Raw genomic sequence first — 20,006 nt, 5'->3', positions numbered from 1 at the left:
GTGAACTCTTCTGAACATTTAGAGAATAAATATGTTCCAAAAATAGAAGAGGAGTTAATACTTCCAAACTCATGTTACCCTGTTACCAAAACCAAACAGGGACACTATAAAAAGGATCTCACTTATATTTGGAATTTATAAAGCAAAACAAAGCACCAAACTCAGATATAGAGAATAGATTAGTTGTTACCAGAGAGAGGCAGGGAGTGGGGGTGAGTGGAATGGGTGAAGGTGGTAAAAAGATACAAACTTTCAGTTATAAAAGAAGTCCCAGGCATGTAATGTATAGCCTGGTGCCTATAGCTAGTAATATTCTATTGCATGTTTGGAAGTTGTTAAGAAAGTAAGTTTTAAAATTTCTCATCATAAGAAATAGAATTTACAATTGGCATGGTGATGGATGTTAACTAGACTTCCTGTAATGATCATTTGCAATATATACAAAATATACAAATATCAAATCACTATACATGAAATGATTATAATGTTATATGTCAATTATATCTCAATTTTATTCATTTTTATTTTTTAAAATATTTTTTATTAATTTTTTACAGAGAGGAAGAGAGAGGGGCAGAGAGTTAGAAATATCGATCAGTTGCCTCCCGCACCCCCCCCCCACTGGGGATGTGTCCACAACCAAGGTACATGCCCTTGACCTGAGTCAAACCTGGGACCCTTTGGTCCACAAGCCAATGCTCTATCCACTGAGCCAAACCGGTTTTGGCAATTATATCTCAATTTTAAATACACTGAGGGGACCACATAGAATTCTGAAACAAATTTAAAATGTAGCATGAATAAGTAATATTGGCCTGCCCACACTGGAAGCCAGTTTCAACACGTGTGTAAATAGGTGGCATAAACAGAATTTACAAATAGAAAATTTGGGATTTTCTAGCTCTATTAATCCGTATTTATATTTCCTAGTCTAGCTAAACTTGGTCAATCTTGCCATATATTTATCAATTGATTTTTCCTTTTTCTTTTTAGTAATGCACTATTTTGTTTTTCATGATTTCAAGACAATTGATGTTCTCTCACATTATAACATTCTTCCATACCATATTTGATTAAGCTTGTTTACCCAGGGTTCCTAGACATGAATTGCATCATTTATATACCATTTATATACACACTAGCGGCCTGGTGCACGGATTTGTGCAGTGGGGGCCCCCAGCCTGACCTGCGGGGATCAGGCCAAAACTGGCTCGCTGACATCCCCTGAGCGGTCCCAGATTGTGAGAGGGCAATTCTCAGGTGACACACCCTGGAATCAGGCTCCCTCCTCTCTGGTTCTGGGTGGGTCACCTAAGAACCTCAGTTGCCAAGTCACCGCAGCTTGGCAGCTCCTGCTCTGAGCCTCTGCCCCCTGGTGGTCAGTGCGCATCATAGCTACTGGTCAGGGTATCTGCCTTCTGGTGGTCATTGTGCCACCAGGGAGACAGTCTGATGGTTGGATGTTCACTTAGGCTTTTCTATATAATATATAGATCATTGTATATCACTAATGCACATTCTCTGACACATAAGAATCTTCCTCAGGGCTACTAACCTCATTTCTTCCTTCCTCCTAGGGGACCATAAGACATCATCCAGTCCCTTCTCTCTAGAGGCTCTGTTCTCCTGCCTCCTCTCATTATCTTATTCTTTCTTGCACCCTAAAAAAGAAACTCCCTCTATTGACTCAGAATTTTCCTTCTCATTCTTTTTTCCCCTTCAAAGGGTAGCATCCCTTGTTTTTATTTCTTTACCTCTACAGTTCAGCTTACAAAAAAAAAAAAAAGCTTCTATCTGCATACAAGCAATATGTTGTTTTAAAGTCACTTAAACTCCTTAATTGCCTAATTCAATTAACACATATCCTTATCTTGTTGACCCCTTGGTGACACTTAATGTCTTGGACCTTTCCTTCCTTGTTGAAATTCTTTCATTCCAGTTTTCCACCATACCTGCTCCACAAATGTACCTTTTCCAACTTCACCATCCCTTTTCAGTGAGATCATAGTTGTTTTGTTTATTTATTTTATTTACTTATTTTTCATACTTTCTCAGTTTACAATTAAATGTTGCTCTCCAGAGCTCTGTCCTTGGTTCTGTTTTCAAGCTACAAAGTTTATCTGGGAATACCAATCAATTCCTAGAGTTTTAGTTGCCACCTAGTCTATTATGATTCCATCTAAATCTTTAGCCTAAACTCCCTGCTGGCCTCTAGACCTTATGTTTCTGATTGTCCCCTGGGTGCCTTCTCCACCTATGTGTTATTAAGCTTTCTAAAATCTATTAGATCACTTCTGAGTTATTTTTTTTTTCAGGTCAGATGATTTGATGTTGTTTTTTATTTGTTAATAGAGTGCAAGATAAAGAGGTCAGTGCCTATTTAGTCAGAGGCACTGACCTCTTTATCTTTAGAGTGTCACATTAAAAAAAAAATGACTACAGCCAACACAACAATAGCTATCTGGTGTGAATGAATCAAAATTAGACCTATTTTTTTGTTGTTAGATTGGAAAAAACACACATTTATTAGTGTGCCATAAACTTTTCATAGTTTATGTTTGCCATGAGGTGAAAAGGGTTGAAAATCACTGTTCTAGGCCCTAGAATCTAGGGCATTGAAACAGACACTAAGTACATCTCATTACAGATTTCATTATATGAAGCAAACTGTATCTCACTTTCCTAATAGGCCTTAGATATTAACCCAATGGATTCTTTTCTTATGAGTAACTGAATGAATAGCAGAGACACTATATGTAGATTCAAAGTTTATTTTTTATCCTCAACTTTTAAGCGGAAGTCAGCTCTAATATTTAAAACATTTTGGAAAAATATGGCATTTATATATCATCTCTCCTTTGAAACACGACACTTATCACACTTGAGGAACCTCTGTAGTGCCTGAGGGGTGATTTAAACAAGAGAAACAGGTCACAGAGAAGTTGACTAACTTGCCCCATATCATAGCTTTCAAGATATCATTATCATTCTATGCATACTCTGCCCCCACAAAATAATTTTCTAATTATCATTGAGTGACAAACTGCCAACTAGAGACAGAATTCTATAGGTAAAACTCAAGACTTGTCATCAGGGGACAAATAATATGTTGGGAAATTTCACGACATTGTATTATGACTTCTATTTCTGGCCCTTTGGTTAGAACATTTAAGGTTGTACCATTTATCTCTTCTGAATTTCGTATTAATCTTCAAATAATAATAGGCAGATGTATGAACACAGATATTCTTTTTATAAGGGGCCCATTCATTCACCCATCTTGTATCATGCTGGAAAGAGAAGTTAAGGCCATTCCTTTCTATGCATTCGCCTTCCATTTTTCCAGCACGGGGTGCAGAACTCGTTTCATTTGCCCAAGGCCAAAAAGCCTGGAGACTTGGGTGAGCCAAGCATTCATTACCAGCCACTTGGCCCATTTGCAGAAATACACAAAACGTGTAGAATCCCTTAATTTTATCCCCTCCTAATCTTTTCACTTGGAAATGGGCTGCTCGGGCGAATGTTGTTTTTCTCTCCGGAGCCATGTGTGAAAGAGCGATTAACACTCGCTCGACAAACCCCTTCCCGGGCCATTTGGGAGCTGCACCACGCGTTCACACCCGGGTCCAGCTCGTTTTGCCTTCGCGCGCAGCCTTTTTGTTTTTGCGGCGGCGATGGGGGCCGAGAGGGGCGGGGAGGGAGCGAACCCCTCCATGGGCGGCAGGCCTGGGGAGGCTATATAAGCTGCGCGGGGCCCGGGCCCGGCTGGTGAAGGAAGGGGCAGGCTTTCCCAGGAGCTGGCAGGAGCCCGCTGCGCCATGGAGACCGCGGAGCGCGCGCACCGCTGCCGCCTGCAGCCCGCGGCCCCCGACGGCCCCTCGCGCCCCGGGAGCGCGGACTCCGGGTACCGCCCTGACCGCCCTGCACTTCCTTTCCCGCATCCCTCCGGCCCAGCCCGTGCCTCTCCAGCTCCTCCACTCCGCCCCCGCCCTCCACTCCCCTCCCCTCCCCACCTCCGCTTCCCCGCGGTCCACGCTCGCCTGCGATCGGTTCTGCCGAGCCTGGGCTCACGGCTCCTGTGCGCGCCTTTGCTCCCCACCCCGCAGATCCGGAGGCTTCTGGAGGCCGTGGGTGGACGCGCGAGGAAAGCAGGAGGAGGAGGAGGAGGGCGCCCCGCACCGCGCCGGGGAGGTGGTGAGTGAGCCGCGCGTGTCTGGCCGCGCCCCCGGAGGGGCCACTCCGGGGCTGTGGACGCGGGCCCGAGGGAGACACGCGCCCGGCCAGCCCCTCGCTTACGATCGCGCTCGGGCCTGTGGTCCTACCCGTGGCCGTGCTGTTGCTGATGAGAGCAATTGCGACACGGGGATCGGGCCAAAAGCGAGGCTTGCAGAGAGCCCTGAGGGCGCGAGGGACGCTTGGCCGCGCGCGGGTTTCCAGATTCTAGAAAAAGGAGAGTGATAACTCTGATTCATCTCCGTACGTCCCCAGATGCCCTGGATGACCGAAGCCTTTGGAAAGCTTTCTCGATACAGACACCCAGTCAGGTGAGTGACAGGCCAAATCTAAGGTCTCCTGCTGCTCCAGCCCCTGGAGAGAGCCAGAGACTTTGCATAGCCCAGCTCAGCAGCTGGTCCTGCCTTTTTTTCTTTTTTTTTTTTTTTTTTTTTTTTTTTTCTTTTTTTTTTTTCTGTTGGAAAATCCTGTAGATAGTATCTTCAGGGTTACTTTGTCTTCCCAATCCCAGGGGTCTTTTACTCATGGAAATGAAAAATGTAGGCGCTCACACTCTCCCTTAGAAGATCTGTTAAATCAGTAAAAGCTTAAGGAATCTTGTACAAATAGGGAGAGTGAATGATGATACAGTAAAAGTTGAACGTTGACATCGTGTGCCTGCAAAAGTTGTTTGTTTTTTAAGTTCCAGGGGTCCCAATGCAATTGACTTCACGCCAGGCAAAGTGTGCACTAGTATATTCTTATTCTCCTGCAAACCAGAAGGAAGGAAGATGTTCACAGTTGCAGTTTTCTAGCAAATGGAGCAAAGTGAGCTTGCCACCCAGAGGAGAAAATAGAAATGTGATGAACATTCTAAAGGTCCCTAAGGGTCATAAAAGGGATCACAAGTTGTAGGGCATCACAATGAGGAGCTAGTTTCCTATTCTAATCACAGGAGGCCCGCCTTTCTGTAGGATTCTCTGTAGCTTTTATTCTGGTATCAAAACTTTCAAGATATCATTATCATTCTATGCATACTCTGCCCCCACAAAATAATTTTCTAATTATCATTGAGTGACAACTTGCCAACTAGAGACAGAATTGATATCTTTTGCAGTTTGCCTGCTTCAGAGAGCTGTTAGGTGACGAGCTATATGAAATTTGTAGAATATGTATGTGTTTATAAATAACATGTTGCTTAATTTCCTACCGTGTGCTAGCACTAGTGCAGGACACAGGGGGAAAAAATGATCAGGGGGCCCTGGGAAGTGTTGTGAGAGAGTTCAATTTGGTCAATGTTACACTTCAGGGAGTGGGGAAGAGTCAGGGAAGTGTATTATAGGTTGTGGTCTTTAAGTCAGCCAAATGTCTGCAGGTGGGGAAGGCAGGGCCAGAAGAAACAACATAGGGAGAGAGATAACAGGGCCATGGGACAGCATGGCTCCTCTGTGAGCATCAAGTTGCTGGAATTTGGGAAGCCAGCGGCCAGATCTTGTGCACCTTGATACAGAGTTTTGTCCTGGTCCTGTAGGTAGTATTGGGGATCACTCAAAGGATTTTAACCAGAAGAGTAGTGTGATCAGACTTATATTTCAGAAAAAATCACAGAGGAAATGGTATATACTAGTAGTCTTAGGATGCCAATGTGAAATTGGAAGTCGTTGCTGCTGTTCAGACAATAATGATAAGGAGCCATTCTCAGGCTTTGGAGGTGGAATGGGACTGGGTGAGTTTAGGGTATAGCTAGGTGACAGGAGGTTTAGGCTTATAATGGCTATGGTAGATGAAGAAGAGGTAAAAAGACAGAATGGCTCTCAAGTTTGTGGCTGATGACCAGGTTGAATGCTGTATTAATATATTGAAATTAGGGCTAAAACAGATTTGGGAAGCAAGATAATGGGTCCAGTTTCCATTTATGGTATTTAATGTATTTAATGTGCCTACAGGGCATCCCAGTGGCAATGTCCATTAGGGAATTGCATATATAATTCAGGGACTCATCATCAAGTTCTTAAGTGGAAAGGCAGACTTGGGAGTTTTGGTAAATGAACAGTTGGAGAGATCATGGCAATGGGTCAGGTCATTCTGGGAAGTCAAAGAAGGGAGATGATCACTTGTGATAAACCATAAGGGAAAGCCAACACCTAACCTGTATATAAAGAAAGAAGCTCCACAAAGGAGACAGAGAAGACTTATTCAGAAGGGGGAATTCAGGAATGTATGGGGAGCCTGGAAGAAAAATGGCCAATGAGACATTCTGGGGAGGATATGATAGCAATTGAACAAGCTTCTTTGGGTTGAGCAATTCCAGTAACACATTAAAAAATCAATTTGTTTCATATATCAGCAATTCTTTCCTATTCTGAACTACTATAGAATTATGTTTGTACTTCTCTTAAGTTTATTTTACTTTAAAAATTTTCTATCTTGAGTAGTATTGCATGTTTCTAATTCTTTTTACCCAATTATCAACTTCTTGAGGGTAAGAATTGTGATTTATTCCTCTTTGAATTATGAGTTATATCCGGCATAAGAAAGCACTGAAATATCTATTGAATGACTGCATCATTAATAGTTAATAATTTGACATCAATGTTATTAACTATTTTGTACCACATTGCTAAAACAATTATAAACTACATTGCCTTTTTTTTTTTCCTTTTAAAATGGAGTATACTGAGCATAATGTACCATCTCTTTGTTAGAGTCACTCTATTACATGACTTCATGGGCTAGTTACACTGAAATGACTACACTGTTGTTGGACATTCAGCCTTATCCCTGCTCTTTTCCTTTCCGTGGATGAAAACGAATAGATCAGATGGCAAGTTTGGTATTTTTCAAAAATTTGAAATTATGAGATAAACATGTTTACATGCGAATTATTTGTATGAAACCAGTGTCATTCTCATTCTCAATATTGTGTCCCAAATTTAATTGGATGGGGAAAGCGAAGGGAGATGGAATCAAGATTGGGCTCAGAGGTAGCTTTGGTATACCTCAAGATGTGAGTGCATAAGCAAACTTTTAAAAATATTGCTTTTTGTACTTTTCTAAACTTACATTGGCTACTTCTGTAAGAGTTAAATGTGTGAGCTTTAAGCAAGATTCTAGGTAATTTCTATAAGGGCATAACATTTTATTGCGTGTGTGTGTGTGTGTGTGTGTGTGTGTGTGTGTGTGTTTTTAAGGTGTCTGTCAGAAATTTTAATGTAACAGTAGGATTCATTTTTCTCCCCTAAGAAATTTGGAAATTTGAAGACAAGCCTGTTGCTGTTTTGTTAAAGAATAAATATATCGCTGAAACCGGTTTGGCTCAGTGGATAGAGCTTCAGCCTGCGGACTGAGGGGTCCCGGGTTCCATTCCGGTCAAGGGCATGTACCTTGGTTGCGGGCACATCCCCAGTGGGGAGTGTGCAGGAGGCAGCTGATTGATGTTTCTCTCTCATCGATGTTTCTAATTCTCTATCTCTTTCCCTTTTTCTCTGTAAAAAAATCAATAAAATATATTTTTTAAAAAATAAAAAAGGAAAAAAGAATAAATATGTCTATAATGCCTGAAGTAAGCTAAATATTGATCTTAGGTTTACACAGGGTTCAATGTGCATTTGTTTGACTCAATTTACAACTTGGATAAAGATTTAAAATAATCAATCAGTTATTGATACTTTGGCAAGTAGACTCTATCAAAGCTGTGAAAGTAGCACTTTTAAACCTATTATCTTAAGACTGTGTTTAAGGGTATAAATTAATTGTTAAAAATACATGGAGTTCTTGACTTTGAACATTTCATGAGTATAAAGATTCTAAATATAAAAAAGATAAAGTGTATTATGTTGTCTGCTTTTTTCAGACTATTTTGGCCAAAATCAAAGTGTTATGATTACTTATATCAAGAAGCAGAAGCTCTCCTGAAAAATTTTCCAATTCAAGCCACAATTTCATTTTATGAAGATTCTGATAGTGAAGATGAAATTGAGGAACTGATGTGTGAAAATTAATCTGATTAGTTGCTTTTGATGATATAAGCAGTTGTAGGATTTTAATTTAGTGTGCAAATGTATCATAATTCTTTAAATTTATTTATTTGTATGTAAATTATTAATAAAATGAATATTTTGTAAGTACTATAGTAGTTGGGCCTTTTTAAAAAATCCCTACACTGTTATTAAATGCTGGAATTTAAAAGTATGTGCCATTTGCAAATATCTTGATTGTACTGTAAACATTTGGAGCTTACAAAAGATCATTTTGATCTCAAACTAGGAAGTTTATCTTCAGTAATAATTTTGTAAATATTTAGTTATATTTTTGCATAGAATAACAATATTTTAAAACTAAATCTTGTAACATCTACTATTTCCTATTGATTTCCATTGGATATTATAGTTACAGATGAATATTATTTGATAATGAAGAAAATCACCTTATGTCCCAATTACAATTATTGTTATGTATTTGCTAGCAGATGGTGAATAGCATTTTAAATCATTGTCTGTAATTGAGAATGGTAATTAGTATCAGGACTATTAAATTTTAGGCATTTTAAAGGAATGATGAGTCAAGCAATTCTCTCTTTAATACTCTTCTGCTGTCCTTAAATCCAATAGTAAAATAGCATGGGTGTTCAATACTTATGGCAGTACATTGAGGAATACTCAAAATTAAAATGATTAAATGGGCATTACTTAAATGGAGTCTAAAAAGGGCAGCCGAAAGGTCAGAGTTTGATAGTATTTTTTCTACTTTCTGTCCAAGGGAGAATTTGGGCAGATAAGAAACATTCTCCAACAATATCACTTTCCTTTGCTCTAGTTTTCTGCTCTGATATTTTCATGAAATTATTTTCTTATGGAAAGAGAAATAAGAAATTCTCAGTGATTATTGTTTTAATGTAGATTTATAGAAGAATACAATTATTTTAATGTGAGAGAAAAAGAGTACTTTGCAAGGTAAAGGTAACAGAATAAATTATAGAAATGAATGAAGTTCCTTTTAGCTCAAATACAATTTTTTTCACAATATACATTTCAATTGCAAATAAAGAATGTTTCTGCGATATTTCAGAATGATAATTAGCAGAGGTAAAGGTCTGTGATTGGTTATATATCTAAGAAATGCCTCTTACTTGAATGGCTACTTATATCCCCTCACTTTCTTTTCTAATTGAAGAAAAAAAAATAACAGACATTAATTTACAGGCACTTTAAAAACAAGGCAATTAAAATAGGGCAAGTTCAAACCATAGTTCACACTCAGGAAAAATTATTAATGGAATAAGGATGTGGAGAGTTATTTAGAACTATATTTCTTCTGAAAACTTTCTCCCTTCACTGCATTCTGTCCTCAGGATGTGTGTGTTCCCCAAGGAAAATACACACCAGGTCTCCAATCTGAAACCTTGAGGTTTAAAGACTTTTTTTTGTTTGCGTACTTGGTGTTTGTGCTTCTCATCAATATGTTGGAATAGATTGAAGAACTACTGCCATTTATTGAGTGCCTTCTTTTATTTTTTTCTTTATTGATTAAGTATTACATATGTGTCCTTATCCCCCCACTATAATATGATGTATCTCAAAATCATCATGCTGAATGAAAAAATCTGGGTGCCACCAAAGAGTGCATATTTACATGATGCCATGCATTCAGAATTTAAGAAAATACAAATTAATTTGTATACCCAATGATAAGTATGAGGGCCTTCCTTTGACCAGGCACTGTCTTATACATTTTACATCATCTCATTTAATCCTTACTAAAACATAAATTCATTATGCAGATGGGAAACTGAGGGATTGATAGACTAAAGTACCTTGCATAAGGCCTTTCTAATGCAGAGGTACCTGACTCTTACATACTGCAATTGGGGGTGAGCTGCATCAGTATACAATTCCTTGTATTTTTCAGGGAAGGCAGGAAGTTAGATGAAGAGGAAAAACTCATAAACAGGTGAATGGAGCAGAAGACTTTACTAATGCCTTTGACTCATAAAGTCAGTCATTAGCTAGGGTTCTTAAAGGAGAAGTTTTCTCTTCACCCCACAGGAGTGTGGCTGTTTGCATTTGACACCTTGGCTTTTAAAGCTTCTCCTTCCTGTACAGCTTGGTGCCTTAGAGGAGAGGGTTTCAGAGAAATCAAAATTCTAAGTTGTATAATGCTAGTAGAGCTTGTTTCACAGTGGACAGACACTCGTGGGTGTGTCTGCAAGCATTTCGTCTTAGACTCGGTCAGCACCAAGGCTAAGGAACAGTTTCACTCTCTTTATCTTAAGCAGAATAGCTGTCACGTCCCTGAGGTGCTGAAGTTCAGGCAGAACTAATGGTGCATGCGTACTCCGTCCCCCCTCCCCGGCCCCTCCCCAGCTACCTCCCTGTCCATCACGTTGGCCCCGCCCCCGGCGGCTCGACGTGCTGCGTCACGGCGCGCCTCACCCCGGGCGACCCCGGAAGTGGGTCGGGGCCTCGGCCTCTGCCCGGCCCCAGAGCCGGAGCGGGAGGTGTAATCCCGGAGGGGTCCAGCCTAGCGATCCTGTCCAGCGGCGGACCCCGGGCGGGGCCCGGGCCTGGGTCCAGGATGCTGAACATCCCGTCTCAGGCCTTCCCCGCCCCCAGCTCGCAGCAGCGCGTCGCCTCCGGGGGGCGTAGCAAGGTAAGCGGCCGGCACCCGCGGGCGTTTTGTGTTACCGCTCAGCCCGTTCTCCGCTTCCTCCGTTCTCCCAACCCCAGTCCTAACAGTCGGCCCTTTCTTTCCTAGTTCCTTTTCCTTTTCCTCTTCCTGATCCCATGCTGCCTCCAGCCCTCCAACTCTCCTAACCTCCCTCTCACCTCCTAGGCGCTCTCCTTCCCAGCCTTTATCCCGATCTGTCAGTTCCCTCTTCCATGTCTCCCCGCGAACGACATTCACATGTAAGCGATAGGCCTGGCCCTGTGCTTCCTGACGAAGGGATTGAGGATTAGCTTTCTTCCCTCAACCTATCCTCCTCTCTGGCCCTTTGTTCTCTTTCTGAGGAAGTTCTCAGTGGTGTGGGGTCCAGCGGAGGGGAAAGGTTGGGCGGTGGGGACAGTGAGAAGTGACCATCCCTGCAGGGGTGGGCGGGGACTCCCCGAGCTAGGGGAGATGGGAGAAGGGAGACCACCTGTCTGCAAACCTCCAGTGTACCGAGACTTATCGAAGTCATACTGCCCTTCTTTCTTCCATGATACTTCAGTTTTTGTTTTTGTTTTGTGTGTGTGTGTGTGTGTGTGTGTGTATGTGTGTGTTTTAACCACTGCCTTTTCTACTGATAACACTTGATGACTTTGAAGCGAATATACTCTTTAAGTTTTTGTTGAACATAAGTTACTGTTAACAACAGGTGGAATACAAATGTATTTTGCATTTGCAAAACTTGATAAAATCGTCTCCTTTGCTCATTGCAACATGAATTGCTAGCTCTTGTTATTTGTTAGTTCCTCATTCTGTAACCTCATTGTGTTTTGTTTTTGAGACTTCCACCTGCTTGGACCACTCCTTTTTCATTTCTGGGCTCTTGGGTCTCAGCATCATTTGGGATCTCTCTCTCTCTTTCTCCATATATATAAAAATATATATATATATATAATTTTTTTTTTTCCCCTCCACTAAGACCTGGAGTTTGACTCTAGATCTGAATTATGGACTCAGGGATCTGTACCTTTCATTAGCTTTTCAGAAATCTGTAAACCCAACTATAGTAATAGTACAGCCGAGATTTATTCAATGCTTACTGATGGCCATGTATGTTCTAAATGTTCTCAATGCTTTACTTGTATTAACCCGTTTAATCTTTACAATGATCCTATGAAGTGCATGCGTGCATTTGTTATCTCCATTTCACAGAAAAGGAATCTGGTGAAGAATGTTGCCTTAGATCTTACAGGCTTGATGTGATGTGACTCGGTGGCTGTGGTTTTTTATTTATTGCTCCACATATCATCCAGCCATTTAATTATTTGCCCCCTCTTCCTTGATATCTGACCTGTTTCTCTTCTTAAGCTGTAAGGAGGGGCTATAGGGTCAAGCCTCGGACTGACCTGTCGCAGGGCCACATAAAAGACCCAGCTTGAAAGGCAGAGCCCTCCTAGCACAATTAATCTTGACCTTAGTACTCCCTTGTTCATAGATAGTCTGTGGGAGGTGCCGCAAGTGCTGCCAAAACAAGGCTTGAGTAAGAAACTGGCAAGAACATTGTGAACATGTTGACCACTCCCCTTGTTTTGCTTTGTGTGCTCTGACTATAAAATAAAGCTTCAGCTTACAGACTGTGTCACTGTTTCCTCATCCAGGCAGTGATCCTCCTGGCCCCAACTGTATTCTCTTCTCTGTTTTCCCAGAGAAAGAATTTATGAATTAGGTTATAAGTTTCTGCCCTTCTCCATTTAAGCTACTAATCATCTTCTCTATATCAATTTAAAGGACACAATTTAGAGGCAAAGACAAAAGATTCACAGGTGGTGATGGCAAGAGTGAATCTTTGGGTCCAAAAAGAGAACAAAATAAGATTATTGTGCAACTCAAAGGGAAGATAAGATTGTGTTTGTTTTTTTTCTTCCTTTGTGAAACAAGCTACTCTTGAACATGTTAGAAGCTGTGTCAGGATTGTATGAAATGGGTAGACTGAGAAATAGAACCTAGTTGGGGAGATTGTATATCATAATAATTAAAAAGCACAGACTTAAAAAAATGTTTTTATTGATTTCAGAGTGGAAGGGATAGATAGGGAGAGATAGAAACATCAATGATGAGAGAGAATCATCAATTGGCTGCCTCCTGCATATCTTCCACTGGATTGAGCCCAAAACCCAGGCATCTGCCCCAATTGGGAATCAAACTGCGACCTCCTGGTTCATGAGTCGATGCTCAACCACTGAGCAACACCAGCTGGGCAAGTACAGACTTCCGAACGAGAAAGACCCAAGACCCAGATTCTTTTCCCAGCTCTACTACTTAACCTTTTTGACTCAGGTGTAAATGGAATGACAGTACCCATTTTATAGGGTTGTTTATAAGATTAAACGAGATAATGTTTCTCATAGCACAGTCTTGATATACTGAAAGCACTCAGTAAATGTAACTAAATACCTCTCATCTTTTATTTAATATCAAGGATTGTTGTGTACAATCCTTAGCACAGTGCCTGGCTAAAGTATGCACTCAGTATTTGATAGCTATTATATTTCTACTAACACTAGTAAATAAATATTTACTGAGAACCAACCTTATTCTACAGATAGGTCTCTATTTTCAAGGAGTTTAGTCTAGTAGGCTTCATGGACTAGTAAACAGGCAGTTATAAATGCCATAAATACTGCAATAGTGTGTTATGATAAGTTGGGGTCAGAGAAGGCTTCTGGAGGAAATGATGTCTGTGGTGGAGATCCAGGCATGGAGCAAGTGTTTCATCACAGTCAAGGAGTCTGTTTCCATTTTCCCATTTAGCTAAAACATATAAATGGGAAGGAGTAAAAGTTAAACCATGGAGCTAGTGAGGTAACCACTATAGGAAATTTAGAGGCATCATTATAAGGTAATCTGGGGAGCCATCAAAGGAAGAGGGAGGGCCCATGATTAGTTTGGCATTTTCAAAAGATTGCTTTTAACTACTACCATGTAGAGTATGGAATCCACACAGACAAGAGAGACAAGTGAATTTGGTTTGGGATGGGAAAGATCAAAATATTATACTTTACTTTGTTTATTGGGAACAGAAGACTTAGAAAGATCCAGTGATGGTAAGATGAGATGATGTAGGTTGATAGGAAGGAATGTAAAATTGGAAAGGCACCATAGACCTGTAAACTTGGTTATTTTGGGGGTAAATAAATGCCTGAAATAGGTAAGACTCATGGGAGTGGGGTATATACATGTCTTAGCTGTTTTGGCTGCTATAACAACATACCATTGGCCAGGAGGCAGATAAACAATAGAAATTTATTTCTCAAGGTTCTGCAGGCTGGGAAGTTCAAGATCAATGCTCTACTAGCCAATGGCCAATTCTGTGTCTCATGAAGGCCTCATTCCTGTTTCATAGCTGACTTTTCCCCTGTCTTCAAAGGGATGAGGCATCTCTTCCAGGCCTCTTTTATAAGGACCTTGATCCCATTCATGAAGATACTACCACATCACCTACCAAAAGCCTCACTTCCTAATTACCATCACATTACAGTTTAGGATGTCAACATAAGGATTTGGCTGAGGGTTGGGAGGCACAAACATTCAGTCTCTAACAATAAACTTTCTTGAATGTGTCTGCTTTTTCATTAAACATCCCTCTGGTCCCATGTTACAAACTACAATAGTTACTCTACAAGTCCTACTTCATAGGGATGTCTGGAAAGTTTCTACTGGGTTGTCTTAACTGGTTAGAACACTAATAAATACCTCTCATCTAAAAGTTTTAAAAATTTATTTTGGGGAAAAACACAAACACAAATACAAGAAACCAAACATCCCATTATAAATCATCTGGGCAAGGGTAGGTAAACTTTTCTGCAAAGGGCCAGATAATAAATATGTTAGACTTTGAGGTCCACATAAGTATTCAGTCTCTTCACCACCACCCATGTAAAAATTATCCTTAGCTCAAGGGCTATATGGAAGCAGGCATGGGCTGATTTACCAGTCCCTTGCTTATAGTGTTACAGTGTTATTTTCCATTATTTGATAACCTTTGTTTTTCAGTGAATTCTTGGAAAATTAATTGCTGCTTAGTGATTTCCAGTGTTCTGTGTATACTGACAATACAAAAAAAAAAACACACAATTTTAGCCAGTTGTTTATATTTTTTTCTGTCAATCTCTCTTGATTTTTAAGGCAAAGAAATTTTGGTCTAAATTGTAAGTGACTATAACATATTAGTGACAGAGCCAGGACCAAAAGCTGTTTTCTGACTCCACAATTAATACAGTTCATGTTACCATTATGATGAACATTTGTGTGACAGAATTTCTAAGCCCTGCCTCATAGCCCAGGAATTTTATATAATGTTCTGTCTATAATTCTTGTTGTAAGAAAATGATTTTGACAGTCTCCTAAAGCTGTAAGGAATATTTGTAAAATTGTTAGATTTGCATTTTCTTATTCTTTTGAATGGGAATAAGAGTAATGAAGTAGCCTGAAGACAAGCAGCAGGAGGAAAGAAAAAGCAACTAACTTGAAGAAGCCACATATAATTCTTCCCTGTTCCTTTTTTAGGTACCTCTAAAACAGGGCAGAAGTCTTATGGATTGGATTAGACTGACCAAAAGTGGAAAGGACTTAACAGGATTAAAAGGCAGGTTAATTGAAGTAACTGAAGAAGAACTTAAAAAACACAACACAAAAGATGATTGTTGGATATGCATAAGAGGTAGGTGGTATTTATGAAGTACTGCAAAAAACGTTGGGTGAGCCTTCCTGTTGTAATGCTTCCTGTTATTTGATTCACAAGTAGATAATAAAAATGTGCCCTATGCTGGGTAATAAGTTTTATAATTCCAAATTTGGGCAGTATTTCTTCCTTCTTTACCAATTTATATAGTATCCACACTATGTCCTCTTTTAAAGAAAAGAAGTGTTTGCCAGGCAATTTAATACCAAAGTAGTAAAATTACTCTGTAACACCTAGTTTATAAAGAATAGTGTTCCACTTTAGTGCTTTATAACAGAATTCTGTCAGAAAAATGTCTCTGAGAATCTAAAGTAAATCAAAAGCCCATATTAAAGCCCGATCTTTAGTTCTCATTTATAGCCATCTTTATTATTTAAAGTATGTTTCTAGCAATATTAGTTACCTGATTTTTCTAGCCTATAGCAATTTAGAAGCTTCAAATTAGAAATTAGTGGATTAAAGAAGGTGAGCAGGAATGTAAGAGGGTGGCTGGTAAAAGCAGACTTTATGGTATCTAACAGCCTGACATCTAGATTGGAGCGAAATAATAAAAGGGCACAGAAGTGTAACAATAGGCCTCCATAGCAATGTTCTCGAGTCACTCAGACGTGGTTAAATATGTCCGTTATTCTCTGTTGAAAATGTGTCATTTATTGCTATTACCACAATTGCAAATTTGTTGTTGTATAATTTAGGTGTATTGTCAGTCATACTAATTACACTAACCTATATTCCATACAGGCCCTGCCTTAGAGTTTCAACTGTAGTAGGAGAAGATAAATGACTATTAGACAAGTCTGAGTGAAGTGCCCTCAGAGGGCTGTAAAGAAAGTGGTATGAGATTGAAGAGAGGGAGGCATGTGGGTTAGGAAAACCAGAGACACTTCATGGTAGAGATGATCTTTGAAGTGACGGACAGGATTTCAACAGGAAATGAGGAGGAAGTACATCCAAATAGAGGGAAAGGTCTTAACAGGAGAACAGACCCAGGAAAGTCTGAGGTATGTGCTGGAGCTTGGTTAGCTAACTGGTGGAGAACTATAAGAAAGAGGACTACAAAAGAATGTTAGGCCAGGTTGTGGAGGACCTTGAAAGCCAGGCTGAGGAATGTGTTCTTAGACAGTGCTGTGAGTTACGGGAGGTTTTTGAATGTGGGGACAGTGTGATCCGAGTGTGCCTTGGGAAGATCAGTTTGGTGGCGGTGTAGTCAGTTGAAATGAGACTAGGAAGGCATTTAGCTCCGTACAGAAGTTCAGATGGCGGTAGGTGAACCAGGATGTTGACAAAGACAGTGAAGAGTTATAGGATGAATGTGAGACAGGTTACTGTAATTTCTAACAGGATCCTAAATGGAAGTAAAAGAAAGTGCATGACTAAACGTAATTATCGTGGCTGTTCTAATTTAAAATATTAATAATACCTTAAAGGGGGCATGTGTGCCAACTTTAGTTTTACAGGTCAGAAATAATGTTTGGACTCGAGTTTTAATCAAACCTGTAGAGTTGAGAAGCAAAGTATTATAGTATCTTTTTTTTTTAAGTTTTAAATTTTTTATTTACTTTAACAACTGACCCATTTTTAAATCAGGTTAAAATTCAGCTGACTGGGCTGTGGGAGGCACAGTTGGTCTCTTCACGAAGTAATTTTTATAGATAATATTTTGGGGACTTTTCTTTTTGGGGAGATATAGGAGTATTTCTGCCAAGTCGGGTCATGTTCTTAAAAATGAAGTGTGAGAAGAGTACTTGGCTGGCAACAGCCTTAATTGTATAAACTCTGAAATGTGGGTATTCTCTAAGGAAGGTAATACGGAGTTTCTAATTCACTCAATTCTTACCATTTTCTGTAAAGTTTGTAATTTCTTTAATGCAGTAGGAGTTAAAACATTAAGGGGATGGGTGGGAGAAAGATTGCTTTTTCAAAATCTTTGTTAAATTTCCCACTTATTCGTGCTTTTGTGGTTTTCTCCCTTATTGCTTTTTCTCCCTCTTAAGAACTAAAAGTGATTTACAAACATGTAAAGCTTTGAGCAAACATCTAATTGCTCATGTGTGAGAGTTCTATAGAATCTAAATCAGGCCAAAACCGGTTTGGCTCAGTGGATAGAGCTTTGGCCTGTGGACTGAAAGGTCCCAGGTTTGATTCCGGTCAAGGGCATGTACCTTGGTTATGGGCACATCCCCAGTAGGGGGTGTGCAGGAGGCAGCTGATCGATGTTTCTAACTCTCTATCCCTCTCTCTTTCTCTCTGTAAAAAATCAATAAAAATATATTTTTAAAAAAAACAACACTTCATTGTTAAAAAAAGAAAAGAATCTAAATCAGACTTTTTCAGTAATATATTTTACTGTAGTATGTAGTCACTGTGGGTAATGATGTGTTGTGAAATCATCATTTGCAGCATGGTATAATCTTTGATTTTAATGAGGATGATAGGAAATGTGGCTTGCCCAGTAATCCATTTGAATAAATGATATTTAGAAATAGTTGATTACAATCAATAGATTGGTGGCCCTATTTTAAAAATTTAGTGGATCAAGTTCTCCAAGAAATGAACTTGCTTTGATTTCTCTTCATACTGATTGTCATATACTAGTAAATTAGAGGTCTGATTGTGACCCCAGACAAAGTGACTTTAAATAGGTTGGTATTTTTCTAATATATATTAATGGCCATTTTTTTTGAGCCTCATTTTAGAATGTGAGCTGTAGCCTGAAGGGATCATATGTTCTATTTCCTTTGTACAGCTTCATATTTCCTTTTTGGGGGTTTTCACACTGTGGGATTGGCTAAATAATTAAGATTGCTTAAGGGCCATTTTGTCATTAAATATTTTAAACTAAATTCTTTATTTTGAAAAAAGTTTCAGACTTACAAAAAAAGCTGCAAGAGTTATGCAGCCATAAACCCTTTACCTGCCTGAATTTACTCATTGTTGATAACATCTTCATTATATTTTGATGAATTCATTTTATTTACATTGTTAATGTATTCTTCATATCTTTGTCTTCATTTTAGTAGTCATTCTAAGTTTATGATACACATTTTTACTTACCAATATTATACCATCTCACATGCAGTGTAAGAACCTTATATACTTCTATTTCACTCTCCTATGTCTTGCACTGTTATTCATTTTACTTGTACATGTTATAAATCTCACAACATGTTATCATGTTTGTTTTAGACAGTCACTTACCTTTTAAAGAGATTAACATAACAAATGGTGCATGGGATGACTCTCAACCATCTGAGCCACACCGGCTGGACCTGATATCATGTTTTTTATTTTTAGTATTTTCATTAGACTTTTTTATACTTATTTTTATCTCTGCTGAACTTTCCCATCTGTAAAATGTCATCCACATTTTCAGATAGTCTTTTAGGATATTAATTATAGTTATTTTAATGCCCCTATCTGATAGTTCCAACATTGCAGCATCTCTATTGTATTGCTTTTTCCCCTCTTGACTGGGTTGTTTTATCTTTTGTAAAAATGCATCTTATAATTTTTGGTTGAGTGTTACACATTGCATATCGAAGAATAGTAAAATTTATACTCAGAATTAGGTATACTTTCCTGGCAGACAATTAAGTTGATTTAGTCTAGTTAGTTGCTGAGCTGGGTTTGGTGTTTATTGTTGCTATTGATAACATCAGTGCACCACAGACCTCAAATTCCTTCAACAGTGGGTTATTGCTACCTTGTGTTTTGTATGGGTCCAGCACTGCTAGAGGATTTTTCTCATTGTCCCTGTTCTACTCTTAGCTTTCAGCTTGCTCTATATACCTGGGCAGGTTCTCTCTTTATGCTCTTGCTCTTCTCCCAGTGGCAGACTGCTCTTGCTTGTTACTTGGTGCAAGACTTGGGGCAGAAGATGTTTTGCAATTGTCGTATTTTAGCCCCTGTCTTAGGCAGGTCCTATGCACCTGAGCCCCGGGGGCTGAGTTTTCTTAGTACTTTTGTCACTTCCCCAGTGGCCATGTCCTCTGCCTCCTACTCAGGGCACAGAATAATTTAAACAGAATGTGATAAAGGGTCTCTGAGTACTTCCGAAGGTCATCTGGGCAAAACTACCAAAGATCATCTTATGTGACCTTATTAGTATTAGGAAAAACAATAAACTAAAAGGAAATTTACCAGTAAAAGCATTAAAAATTAACCAACATTCTGAGCAGTCAGTTACATTTTGAAGAAAGTTGATCAGGTTGAAAGGTAATGACACCAGATGGAAGTTTAGATCTTTAGGAAATGGTAAATATCTGAGTAAAGAGATAAAAATACTTTTTTCCCTTTAAAAAATGCATGACTATTTAAAGCAAAAATTGTAACATTGTATTGTGACGTTATATAAAGTATAGGGATAGAGAGTGGTAAATTGTCCTTATATTAAATGTGAAAGGATATA

General features: G+C 39.4%; 2 protein-coding genes across 10 annotated transcripts in view; both read left to right on the top strand.

Annotated features, from left to right (window-relative positions):
• Positions 1-2,801: 2,801 nt before the first annotated feature.
• Positions 2,802-9,683, top strand: RIPPLY2 (ripply transcriptional repressor 2). Its single transcript, XM_036414477.2, has 4 exons — positions 2,802-3,904; positions 4,107-4,194; positions 4,489-4,544; positions 8,066-9,683. The coding sequence occupies exons 1-4, from the start codon at positions 3,819-3,821 to the stop codon at positions 8,211-8,213; spliced, it is 378 nt and encodes a 125-aa protein (XP_036270370.2). The 5' UTR covers positions 2,802-3,818; the 3' UTR covers positions 8,214-9,683.
• A 948-nt stretch (positions 9,684-10,631) lies between these two features.
• The window catches only part of LOC118705585 (cytochrome b5 reductase 4), a 53,085-nt gene continuing 43,710 nt past the window's right edge, over positions 10,632-20,006 (top strand). For 3 of the 9 annotated variants that reach the window (XM_036414469.2, XM_036414476.2, XM_036414471.2), the window contains exons 1-2: positions 10,634-10,860; positions 15,424-15,577. In XM_036414469.2, the coding sequence (XP_036270362.1) occupies positions 10,786-10,860; positions 15,424-15,577 (229 nt within the window). In that variant the 5' untranslated portion in view covers positions 10,634-10,785. Of the gene's footprint in view, positions 10,861-15,423; positions 15,578-20,006 lie in introns of all 9 variants that reach the window. The other 6 variants (XM_036414474.2, XM_036414472.2, XM_036414473.2 and 3 more) reach the window with 4 other exon arrangements.

This window comes from Pipistrellus kuhlii, unplaced genomic scaffold, assembly GCF_014108245.1.
Source record: "Pipistrellus kuhlii isolate mPipKuh1 unplaced genomic scaffold, mPipKuh1.p scaffold_m20_p_5, whole genome shotgun sequence".
NCBI classification, from domain to species: domain Eukaryota; kingdom Metazoa; phylum Chordata; class Mammalia; order Chiroptera; family Vespertilionidae; genus Pipistrellus; species Pipistrellus kuhlii.
Note: the sequence above shows the minus strand (reverse complement) of the source record. Positions and strands in the feature narration are given on the sequence as shown.

Bases quoted from the DNA above. Each gene is read 5' to 3' on its own strand.
- RIPPLY2 (XM_036414477.2), top strand. From the start codon at position 3,819: ATGGAGACCGCGGAGCGCGCGCACCGCTGCCGCCTGCAGCCCGCGGCC. The intron at 3,905-4,106 runs GTACCGCCCTGA...CCCACCCCGCAG, and splicing joins CCCGGGAGCGCGGACTCCGG to ATCCGGAGGCTTCTGGAGGC. The intron at 4,545-8,065 runs GTGAGTGACAGG...TGCTTTTTTCAG, and splicing joins CGATACAGACACCCAGTCAG to ACTATTTTGGCCAAAATCAA.